Below are 13,038 nucleotides of genomic sequence, written 5' to 3' on the forward strand. Positions count from 1 at the left end.
AAGTGTTGGCAAGGATGTGGAGAAATTGGGATGTAAAATGGTACAGCCAATGTGAGAAACAGTCTGGCAGTTCCTCAAAATGTTAAACATAGAATTATCCTGTGATCCAGCAATTCCACTTCTGAGTATATACACAGAAGAACTGAAAGCAGGGACTCCAACACATAGTTGTAATACGCCAATGTTCAAAAGCAACATTATTCATAATAGCCGAAAGGTGGAGACAACCCAAATGTCCACTAATGGATGAATAAACAAAATGTATATACATGCAATGGAATATTATTCAGCCTTAAAAAGGAACAAAATTGTGGCACATGGTACAATATGGATGAATCTTGAATACATGATGCTAAGTGAAATAAGCTAGTCACAAAATCCAAATACTGTATGATTCCATTAAAGTACCTAGAATAGTCAAATTCATAGAGACAGAGTAGAACGGTGGTTATCAGGGGCTCAGGGTAGGGGAAATGGGGAGTAACTGTTTAATGGATATAGAGTTTCAGTATGAAATGATGAAAAAGCCCTGGAGAGAAGGACAGCAGAGATGGTTGCACAACAATGTGAATGTATTTAATGCCACTGAACCGTACACTTAAAAAGGGTTAAAATGGGCCGGGCACAGTGGCTTACGCCTGTAATCCCAGCACTTTGGGAGCCCGAGGGAGGTGGATCACCTGAGGTCAGGAGTTTGAGACCAGGCTGGCCAACATGGTGAAACCCCATCTTTACTAAAAAATACAAAAAATTAGCTGAGCGTGGGGGTGGGTGCCTGTAATCCCAGCTACTAGGGAGGCTCACTCAGGAGAATTGATTGAACCCAAGAGGCAGAGGTTGCAGTGAGCCAAGATCGCGCCATTGCACTCCAGCCTGGGCAACAAGGGCAAGACTCCGTCTCAAAAAAAAAAAGGGGGTTAAAATGGTAAATTTTATGTTATGTATATTCTACCACATATAAAAAAAAAAAAGAGGTAAAAATCAACAAGCTTCACAATTAACCCCAGACAAATATAGCACTTGCATATATACCATGAAAATGTATACAGTTTATTACATTAAAAAATGTATGACCAGGCTGGGTGCAGTGGCTCATGCCTGTAATGCCAGCACTTTGGGAGGCTAAAGCAGGTGGCTCATTTGAGGTCAGGAGTTCGAGACCAACCTGGCAAACATGGAGAAACTCTACTTAAAGAAAACAAAAATCAGCCGGGCATGGTGGCATGCACCTCTAATCCCAGCTACCTGGGAGGCTGAGGCAGGAGAATCGCTTGAACCCAGGGGACAGAGGCTGCAGTGAGCCAAGATCGTGCCACTGTACTCCAGCCTGGGTGACAGAGTGAGACTCTGTCTCAAAAACAAACAAAAAAGAATGATCCTTCAGTCACATTGAGGGTATTAACTGATTAAAAAGTTTATCATGAATGATGAAGCCAATGACAATTAACAGAAAAATGCCATTTACCTTCTGGATGTCTGAAAAGAAACCCCAATGTGAAAGGCTGGGCTTTGTTTAATATGCAATAATGGATTTACAAGTACCACCTTGAAATGCCTCAAACAAAGGCTGGAATGTGTCTAGGGGTTGTCAGAATTCAAGAATTCACAAATCTCTTTGCCAGAAAAAAATGGCAGTCTGGGCAGGCAGACATAGGAAAGAGCCCTGTCTTCTCTGCTAACTTACTAAATGCTACAAATTCCATTTAACACCTATCCATGCTCTTCAGGTTTTATTTTAGGAGTACTTTAGAATCTATTGAGGATTAAGTTCTTGACTTTTTTCTCTACTCAGTCGGCTGCTAACAACTGCAGGGCCCTACTGCAATCCATAAAACTAGCTCTTTGAGAGGCAATGAATACTATTAACATTAAGTGACATTCACATTAATGCTCATAAGTGAAGGGAGAGAAGTGCTCCAACACATGCTGGAGATTAACAAGGCAGTCAAATACCTCTAATCTGATAGTGCTGAGAATAAACCAAGTGTACTGTAATGCTGTCATTTAGCACCCTTCAAAGTCAGTTAGAAAAGAGAAGCAACAACTATTTTGAGGGTGGCTCTCAAGAAGGTCCCAGAATAGTATCACCCTCCTCCAAACCCCCAAGTGAAAAGGACTGTTAAAAGAGGTAATGAGTACACAAAGACTCCATGAGAGCAATGACTAAGATTATTCACCACTGATTCCCACTTACCTTAGCACCACAATTTATATTATAGAAGGTATACAATAATAATGATAATTATTATTATTACTATTATTTTGAGACAGGGTCTCACTGTCACCCAGGCTGGAGTACAGTGGCATGATCACAGCTTACTGCAGCTTCAACCTCCCTGGGTTCACCTCAGCTACCACCTCAGCCTCCCAAGTTGCTGGGACTACAGGTGCGCACCACCACGTCTGGCTAATTTTTCTTTCTCTCTCTCTCTCTTTTTTTTTTTGTAGAGACAGCTTCACCATGTGGTACAGGGTGGTCTTGAATTCCTGGGCTCAAGCAATCTGCCCACCTCAGCCTCCCAAAGTGCTGGGATTACAGGTGTGAGCCACCGCACCCAGCAGGTATACAATTACATATTGACCAAGTAAATCAATCTTGCTATCCTTTCCCCATTTTCCTATGAAATCCCTCTCCACTGAAATCGCTTCATCTCTGGCCTGTGCACTCTTTTTGAGAGGCACTTTCATCATTTCATTTAACTTTGAAAGAAGTTGGAGGAGGCTGAGGACACGTGCTTGCTAATCATCCTTTCACAGATTGCCTTGTGTGCCAGAAAGGATTTTTATTATTGGTCTGTGGCAGCTACTGCTGGAGAAAGATTTCAGCTTGACCTTCCCAAGCTGCTGGGGGATGAATACTGCACGTGGCTGACAGAGCAAATGTCTCTTCTTTTTTTTTTTTTTTTTTTTTTTTTAAAAAAGCTTTTAGACTAACCAGAGCTCACTGTGGTAGGAAAGTCACCCCTTCTCTTACTGCATAAAACGCAAGATGTTGAATTATTTTGCATGAAAATGATATAGTAAAATTAATGTGAACCAGTCCGACAAGAAAATGGTAGCATCACAAAGCACCTCACAGACAGCACAGCATCAAAGAACAGGATTCAGGATAACTCCACAGGCAGAGAGGAAAAAAGGAAATGAAGGCCATTTATAAAAGCAGTTTTAAATGTGAGGATGGATTCTCACAGCTGGCCTCACAAAAGAGAACAAATATGTCAAAGGGAACAACTGACAGACTAATAGAGTCCTATCCATCTGGCTGAGAAAAGAGCCACTGGTGGGAATACTGAGAAGCTTGCCTATTAGGAAAAAGGCTTGCTTGGTGCTTCACTGGGAGAACTGAATAGCTTTGAGGAACACTGAAACACATGGTCAAATCATAGCTGGCTGGCTGGCTCTGCCAGCAAGAAGCTCAAACAAGGGTTACAAAGATGCACTGGCAAAAAAGGAAGAACAGGGCACATGTGGTCTTCCTACTGGCTTGGGGTCTATACCCTGGCCCCTCCAATTTGGGAGTAGGATGAAAAGGAAAGGGAACCATATGAATAGGATGTCTTATTTAGTGCTTTTAAAAAAAGGACTCAAGAGTCTCATTTTGAGACATCAAGTTCAATCCCATGCCACGCTAATGCCTCATCTGTACTTTTATATAATGCAGAGCTGAGTGCAGGCACTCTGGGAGAAGGGGAAATCAGGCCAGATTTAAGGAAAACAAAGACACAAGGCTATCTGCATCTCTAACTCAGTCCATATCACAGAAAAACCTCCTCAAAAATAATTGCTCAAGGCAAAGAGAACTCAATTACTAAGGAAAATCTGTCCCAATGAGGGCTCATGTTTTAATGAGCCAAACAGCTTCAAATTAAGCTGAACTCAGGGTTTTTCTAATTGGCAGTTTCATCCATTTCTAAGTTCTCATTTCTTGTTTTCAAAAATAAAAATGACTCTCTGCCTAAAATTTTAAAAAAAGAAATGCCTTATCACACTCTAAAACAATAATTCACCAGATTTTCACCTACATATCTTCTATATAATTAACAAACCCTTCAGATGGCACAAAGGCAGACGGCATCACTCTGTATTAAAACTACTATCAACCAACCCCACACTAATTCCTCTCAGCAGCCTGGCCCTGGTCACCACCACAAAAGCTCAGTCACAGAATCCCCCTGCCATCAGAGAGAAGGCAACTGCTTGATCCTAGCCACCAACTAGGTCATCTGGGGAAAGTAGTGGCTTACCTGCTCCTCTGACAGTTGGGATATGTGATTCACAGCAGCGTAGGACTCAATTTTGGGGTTAAAGTGGTTGATGATGGCTCTGAAACAAAGAATTCATATTAATATGGTGCCAGATGGAAGAGGGGAATACATCTGTTAAAAAATAAGGATCAAGTACCCTCTGGTTTAGAGTACTAGAGCATGGGACTGATTGTGACTGGGTAACTGTCCTCTTATTGAACATGAGGTAGTCACAAATGTGGGTGAATTGATAACTCTGAAGTGGGAAGGATTTACTATTAGACAGAAAATAGAATCAAGCATCTCTGCTCTGCAAATGAACTAATGGAAAAAACCCAAAGCCAAACAAAAATATTGAGTCCTTCAGATGAGAAAGGGAACCCAGAGGGCTGTCCACTAGGGGGCCCTGGTGCTTCAATCAGAAAGAAAAGCTGTCTTCTCTGACTTGGGAGAGCAGGGCACTCAGTAAAGCTGGGCCAACAACATACAGGCTAAATAGAAGCAATCTTCGTACTTGTTAGTAAATAGTTTCAAACCAAAATTTTATATCCTGCCATTCAACCCAAAAGCTGAGTGTCATTTTAAAACACTCCCTTCTCCATCACTTGGTCACATCCAAAATTACCTAGTCTTATCAAATCTACCTCTTAAAAAATCTCTGAAATCTGAAATAAATTTCCCTGAAACTAATGCCTTGGTATAGGTCTTTGTCATTTCTTGCCTGGTGTAGCAAAAAGAACACAGGTTTTAGATCAGGGTTTTACATGAGTCCATATGAATATAAATGATTCATAGAGAAGAGACAAATCTCTTTTTTTCATATATATATGTATGTATGTATTTATTTATTTATTTATTTATTTATTTATTTATTTATTTATTTTAGACAGGGTGTCCCTCTGTCGCCAAGTCTGGAATGCAGTGGCACGATCATGGCTCACTGCATCCTTAACCTCCCAGGCTCAAGCGATCCTCCCACCTAAGCCTCCCTAGTAGCTGGGACTACAGGCATGTGCCACCATGCCCGGCTAATTATTTTTGTATTTTATTGGTAGAGACGGGGTTTTGCCATGTCGCCCAGGCTCAAGCCTGCACTCAAGCAATCCACAGGTCTCCGCCTCTCAAAGTGCTGGGATTACAGACATGAGCCACAGTGCTGGCCAACAAATCTTTCTTATAGAACAATTTCAAATAATATATGTAGATACTTCTCTCTATAGGAAATGAAGTTTATTTCTCATCCTGAGGGTGGGCTAGATTTAGTGATTTATTGCCAAAGACTAGAGTAGCAAATGGGAAACACAGTAACTTTATAGCAAAGAAGCCTAGTAAACACTACCTTAACCAAATGATGAAGCTGTACATTGCCAGTGATATCATGTAACCCTTGGTATGATCTGATGAGAAGGGCACTTAATATCTCAATCTAATCACAAGAAAAATATCAGACAGGGGACATTCTACAGGATACCTGACTGGTACTTTTTTTTTTTTTTTTTTTTTTTTGAGACAGGGTCTCACTTTGTCATCCAGGCTGGAGTGCAGTGGCACAAACATGGCTCACTACAGCGTCCATCTCCTTGGCTCAAGCAATCCTCCCACTTCAGCCTCCCAAGTAGCTGGGACTACAGGCATGTGCCACCACGTCTGGCTAATTTTTGTATTTTTTGTAGAGATCGGGTTTTGCCAGATTGCCCAGGCTGGTCTCAAACTCCTGAGCTCAGGCAGTCCTCCCTCCTCACCTCCTAAAATGCTGGGATTACAGGCATGAGCCATTGCTCCTGGCGCTGACTGGTAGTTTCTTTCTTTCTTTCTTTCTTTTTTTGGGATGGAGTTTTGCTCTTGTTGCCCAGGCTGGAGTGCAATGGTGCGATCTCAGCTCCCTGCAACCTCCACCTTCCGGGTTCCAGCAATTCTTCTGCCTCAGCTTCCCAAGAAGCTGGGATTACAGGCCCCCGCCACCATGCCCAGCTAATTTTGTATTTTTAATAGAGATGGGGTTTCACCACATTGGCCAGGCTGTTCTCAAACTCCTGACCTTTCAGGTGATCCACTCACCTTGGCCTCCCAAAGTATTGGGATTACAGGTGTGAGCCACCATGCCCAGCCAGTACTTTCTTAAGACTCTAAAAGTCAGGAAAAACAAGAGTTGAGAAATTGTCACAAATCACTGGGGAGATATGACAATTAAATGCATATCCTGGAATGGACCCTGGCACAGCAAGAGGACATTAATGGACAGAGAGAAAGTCCGGCATGAGGAGGTAACCGCTTGAGCTAACTCCGACCCAAGAGGACATTAATGGAAAAACTGGTAAAATCTAATTAAAATACGGAATTTAGTTAATAATAATGCCAGTTACTTAGTGTTGATACATGTACCTTGGTGACATAAAATGAGGGAAATTAGGCTGAGGGTATCCAGGAACTCTGTGGATTATCTTTTTACTTTTTCTGTAAATCTAAAATTATTCCAAAACAGAAAATTTATTAAAATGGGTGGTGTGGGCTAGGCGTGGTGGCTCACGCATGTAATTCCAGCACTTTGAGAGACTAAGGTGAGCGGATCACTTGAGCCCAGCAGTTCAAGATCAGCCTGGGTAACATGGTGAAATCCTGTCTCTACAAAAAATACAAAAAAATTTAGCCAGGTGTGGCGGCACACACTTGTGGTCCCAGCTACTTGGGAGGCTGAGGTGGGAGGATCACCTAAGCCTGGGAGGCAGAGGTTTCAGTGAGCCAAGACTGTGCCACTGCACTCCAGCCTGGGTGACATAGTGAAACCCTGTCTCCCCACAAAAAACCCCACCCAAAATCAACAACAACAAAATGGGTGCGTGGGCTGGGTGCAGTGGCTCACAACGATAATCCAAGCACTTTGGGAGGCTAAGGTGGGAAGATTACTTGAACCCAGGAGTTCGAGACCAGCCTGGGCAACATGGTGAGACCTTGTCTCTACAAAATAAAAAAAAAAATAATAATAAGCCAGGGCCAGGTGTGGTGGCATTTGCCTGTAGTCTCAGCTACTTGGAAGGCTGAAGTGGGAGGATCACTTGAGCCCAGGGGGATGAGGCTGCAGTGAGTGGCGTTTGTGCTACCACGCTCCAGCCTGGGCAATATAACAAGACCTTCTCTCAAAAATAAAAAATAAAACGTGTGCACGTGTGTATGTGTGTGTGTGTGTGTATGTATGAGCTAGCATAACAAATCACTACTTTCTTTTATAGCTTCTTGATAGTAAAGAATTATAGAACCATTTAATCTAAATCAGGTAATAAAAGTATAAACCAAAAACTTAAAAAAATAATACTGATCCCAGCACTTATCACAGTACCTGGGAATAGTCTATTGCAGCCATATAAGAAATGTTTGTTGAAAGAGGGCTAAATCTTAGAGGGTACATTTATAAAATTTATATAACATAATATATAACATTTATAGTACATATAATAAAAACTTGGAAAAGCAATGCCAAACATCTATGTGTACCAATGCCTGGTACACAGCTTGTGCTCAATAAATATTCAATAAGTGAATAAACCAAATACGACAGACATGAGTCAGGAGCAAGAAAAGATTTCTGCCAACTTATTTTTCCAGAAACTACCAAGAGAGCTGGAGATAATATCTGCAAGTTAAGGCTGAGGTTTGCTCTAAATCCAAAGTAGGAAAGAATTTTGTGACCAAGTGGGGGTCAAATATTTTTCTCAATCAGAGAGCAAGGCTCAAGGATGTTGGCAGAGATGACCACAGCCCATAAGCAGAAAGGAAAATCAGGACCCTAAACCCAATGAGAAGGAAGGGGAAGCAAGTTTAGAGGAGAACTGATAATCCCACTGATCCTAGCAGCAGCACCAATTTAAAGTTCACTCAGGGTGGAGTCTGAGTCATAGGGTTTAGTGTCCAGAACCAACATGATGGAAGGAAAGGAGCTTCAGTAGTCAAATCAATCTACCATTAGACCACAGGTATCTTCGGAAAGATTTTGCACTCTGTAAATGCATCCACATTTTATGCTTTTTTAGGTTTTGTTTTTTGTTTTTTTAAATCAGGCTTTCCTTACATTTCTTAGGAAATTTTTTTTTTGAAAAATTCCTGTCTCAGCTGAACTAGAGGTTTTGTTCTTGTTTATTATTATTATTATTATTTTATTCTTGCCTAGGTTTGGAGAATACAGAGGTCCAAGTACCCTAGCTTCTGTCTGGGTGGAATGTTAGCAGCCACTGGGGCAACCCAGGGGAGCTAGTGAGGTTGGAACAGTGAAATAATCCCTGGGAATGGAATTGCTGGGGATGTAATTCTCTTTCCTTTCTACCTGAGTAGTTCTTTCACAAGGAAACAAAGCAAGGACATAAGAAAGGAAAGAAAAGAGAGAGGACGAAGAGAGGGAAGGAGAAAAGGAAAGAGGAAAGAAAGGGGAGGGGGCTGGGAGGCAGGGAGGGAGGGAGTGAGGGAGAGAAAGGAAAACCTAGAAGGCATTACCTTCAAAATGTACACTTGTTTCCTTCCCTTCTCACCATTACACTTATCAGGTGTCAGCTGGTTCTATGGGTGACCTGTTCTTCATACTGCAGGACATACATGCTGATATTGTTTGGGCAAACTTATCCTGAGGGTATTTACCACTCTGGGAATATATATTTTGAATGAAGATAAAATCATCTTCCAACCTGCCCTGTGACAATCTCATCTCAGAACTTCAGATCTAAGCAGGTGATTAAGGTCTCCCACCAGGCAGGTTGAGAAACTGTTTAGAAACCTGAGTAAGGTGGAACAGTCTAGATTCAGTTAGTAGTCTCTAACTCAGTACCCACAAAGGCAGTATATGTATCGGCCTCATGTTTTTTTTTGCTGTTTCTTTGGGACTGTTATCTGCAAAATCTGAGTGCTAACCTAATGTCCTGGAGATGCCAGGTGGAGGGTATTCGGCCTAAGCAGTAAGAAAAATAGTCTAACACTGGCTCTTCTCTCTCCAGGCTCTTAAGACAGACAGGGCTTGGAGGCTTCCCATTAAAGTTCTTAGTACTTTGTACTATTGAAATGGAAATATGTCCTGACATGGCACAGAAATGACAGAAGACTGGAACCAGGCTAAGCCAGACCAAGCTGAGTGACACACCTTTGCAGTAACTGAATTACATCGCTTCTCCTTCCCCAGGAAGTCTGATTGCTACCAGGCTCACCTGGGTTGTGATTCCACACCATCCCACGTCTGGCCAAAGCGCTAGACGAGGACTCATGCTTGACTAGCTCTTGGCAGGAGAAAGATGAGGCACCAGGTTTATAGATGAAGGAAGAATCTCTCCATTTTCTTTAGGCTTTCCTTCTCACTCATAGCACCTCCAAAAGGATTTACTACCATCTTTTCTGAACCTTTGGGGAGGGGGTTTCTGGAAGATTCTGACAGTACTTCTCTCTCACTTTTACCAGTCAAAACCTGACAGCTACTTGGGGGGCTGAGGCAGGAGAATCGCTTGAACCCAGGGACCAGAGGTTGCAGTGAGCCAGAATCATGCCACTTCACTCCAGCCTGGGCAAAAGAGCGAAACTCTGCCAAAAAAAAAAAAAAAAAAAAGGCACCAGAGAGCTCTCTTGCTATCTGTCACATGATAACACAGTGAGAAGGCTGCCATAGCATAAGCCAGGAAGACAGCTCTCACCAGAAACTGACCCTGCTGGACCTTGATGTGGGACTTCTAGCCTCCAGAACTGTGAGAAAATACAGGAAGGTTTGAGTGGACAATGAATGAGAAAACACAGCCATTATGAAAAGATAAAGGTTTCCCTTCGACAAAGGTGGCAAGGCAATTAAATAGGGAAAAAACAGTTTTTTCAACAAATGGTACTGGGACAAGTAGTTATCCACATGCAAAAGAATGAAGTTAGATCCCTTCCTTATACCATACATAAAACAACTTGAAATGGATCACAGATCTAAATGTAAGGTCCAAAAACAATAAAAAAAATTTTTTTTTTTTTTGAGAGGGAGTCTTGCTCTGTCGCCCAGTCTAGAGTGCAGTGGTACAATCTTGGCTCACTGCAAGCTCCGCCTCCCAGGTTCACGCCATTCTCCTGCCTCAGCCTCCCGAGTAGCTGGGACTACAGGCGCCCACCACCATGCCCGGCTAATTTGTTGTATTTTTAGTAGAGACGGGGTTTCACCGTGTTAGCCAGGATGGTCTCGATCTCCTGACCTCGTGATCTGCCTGCCTCGGCCTCCCAAAGTACTGGGATTACAGGTGTGAGCCACTGCACCCGGCCCTCAAAAACTGTAAAATTCTTAAAAGTAAATCTTCATGACTTGAGGTCAGGCAGTGATTTCTTAGATAAAGCACCAAAAGCACAAACGACAAAAGAAAAAGTGGATCAATCTGAAGTTTAAACTGTGCTGCAAACAATGCCATCAAGAAAGTGAAAGGACAATACACAGAATAAAAGAAAATATTTGCAAATTTTGTCTGATAAGCAACTTGTATCAGAATATATAAAGGACTCATAATTCAACAATAAATTACACACAAATAATACAATTTTTAAAAGAACAAATTATTTGAATAGACAAGACAAGATACTCAGTATCATTAGTCATTAGGGAAATCCAAATCAAAACCACAATGAGATACCACTTCACACCCATTAGGATAGTGGTAAAAAGAGAATAGCAAGGCTGGGCACAGTGACTCATGCCTGCAATCCCAGGAGTTCGAAACAAGTCTGGGCAACATGGGGAGACCCCCGTCTCTACAAAATTAGAAAAAAAAATTAGCCGGGTGTGGTGGCATGTGCCGGTAGTCCCAGCTACTTGGGAGGCCAAGGTGGGCAGATCGCTTGAGCCTAGGAGGCCAAGGCTGCAGTGAGCTAAGGTGGAGCCACTGCACTCCAGCCTAGGTGAGAGTGCAGACTCTGTCTCAAAAACAAACAAACAAAACAATAACAAGTGTTGGCAAGGATGTGGAGAAGAACTCTCATACATTGCTGGTGGAAGTGTAAAATGGTACAGCTACTTCAATTTATAGGAAAGGTCCAGAATAGGCAAATTTGTAGAAGCAGAAAGTAGATTCATGGTTGCTTAGGGATACAAGGAGGGTTAGGGGAAGAATAGGGAGTGACTGCTATTGGGAATAGGGTTTCTTTCAGGGGGAACACAATATTCTAAAGTTAGATTGTGATGATGGTTGCACAACCCTATGATTATACCAGAAAACATGAACTGTATACTTTAAATGGATGAACTGTATCATATATAAACGATTATGGCCTCCTTGGCCCCAGCAGTTTTTGAGTAAGCTGCTTTCTTCAACCAGTTCCACACAGAATTCATGTGGTGATTCCCAGGGTGATTCACTCACCAAGAAAACTTTTCTAAAGTTTGCATATGTTAGCAATGCTGATGGCAGTAGGAAAAGGAGCTCACTGGGCCATGGACTATCCTATAAATTACAGAAGCTGGAGTTTCAGGAGCTTCTGGAGAGAGAGGGCTCTGTGGTGCAATACCAAAAAGGTGACAGAGATGGCGAGTGAGACTGGTGCTGAAGGGCACATGCTCAGGAAGGACCGACCCTACCTGGAGGTGAGAAGAGTCCAACTCATGGCAATATGTATGATATACTTAAATCAAAAGTTCTGCATGTGGCAAAGGATGTCAACTTTTGGCTGTTGGAATAGGATGTTGAGGGGGGTGGCAGAGTTGGTGGATGAGAAGAAAGTTTCTCTTATTCTCAACATCCTTTACCAATTTATTTTTCCAGCAATAGTTGGAGTTGCCCACATTATTCAGGGAAACAGAATTGGGAAGAGGATTTAAAGAAATATAGGTAGTAATAAGGCCCAAGGAAGGGGAAAGGAGTTCTACCCACAGACAGAACTTAGTGGGAAAAGAGAATATAATTTCTAACCAAACCTCTAGCTTCTCTGAAACTTGAACTAAAAGCCCCAAGACAGCATGTACCAAATTTATTTTGCTCACCAATATTTTGTCCAGTTTCACTGTAAGTAGCTTTTGCTTCTGGAGATCCAGAATCACTAGCTATCCTCCCAAAGTATGAAAATTAAAATTAAAATGTTTTATCCTCATCCCAGGAAAAAAGGTGGCTCAGACATGAACAGCTGTCCTCCCAAAGAAGGAGCAAAAGTTGACACTGATGACAATAAAGCTTTTCTTCCTCTTAAGTCATATCAAGAGGCTAGAGGAAAGCTTTCTGGCATTCCTTCTTTACATAATCTAATACCTTCTAAAAGTAAGCCTAGGTTTTGTTTGTGTGTTTGTTTGAGGGTGGGGAGGATGAGGTGAGGTGTGGGGGAGTGTGTTTTATTCTGATACTGGGCTTCTAAAGCCACTGAATTAGAAAGTCCCAAAGGGGAAGGAAAAATAAATAGACAACATCATAGTAAAGAGAAATTGCTAAAGCCAGCCACAGTGAGGGATGGCACTGTGCCCAATGCACCTTTAAGAGCAGGAATCTGGGCCACCCTCCAATGCAACAACTGTCAACTTCTGACTGCAGAAGATAGAGGTCACTTATACAGGCTGAAGCAAAATGAAGTGGACAGATGGAACAGTAAGGATGAGCAGTAAACTGGCTGGGGATTTCTTGGTCCATTTTAAACTTATTCTCTCTGACTCATGACTCTGCAAAGCAGCTCTCTTTTCCCAAGTGCCGGGCGGTTGTTAACTGAGACACATAGTTAATGCCGAACTTGCATTAAAGATAAGCATGGAAATGTTCCTTTAACAATGTAGGCAATATAGCTTAAGAGAAAATGTGGACCAGGCACGGTGGCTCTCCCCTATAAT

General features: G+C 42.2%; 1 protein-coding gene across 1 annotated transcript in view; it reads right to left on the bottom strand.

Annotated features, from left to right (window-relative positions):
• Positions 1-13,038, bottom strand: part of ARMH3 (armadillo like helical domain containing 3) — a gene marked incomplete at its 5' end in the record, with an annotated part of 185,268 nt that overhangs the window by 40,278 nt on the left and 131,952 nt on the right. Inside the window, 1 exon segment of the mRNA NM_001159813.1 lies at positions 4,245-4,323. Coding sequence (NP_001153285.1) covers positions 4,245-4,323 — 79 coding nt within the window.

The sequence above is a fragment of the Pongo abelii genome, chromosome 8 (genome assembly GCF_028885655.2).
Source record: "Pongo abelii isolate AG06213 chromosome 8, NHGRI_mPonAbe1-v2.0_pri, whole genome shotgun sequence".
Taxonomy (NCBI): Eukaryota; Metazoa; Chordata; class Mammalia; order Primates; family Hominidae; genus Pongo; species Pongo abelii.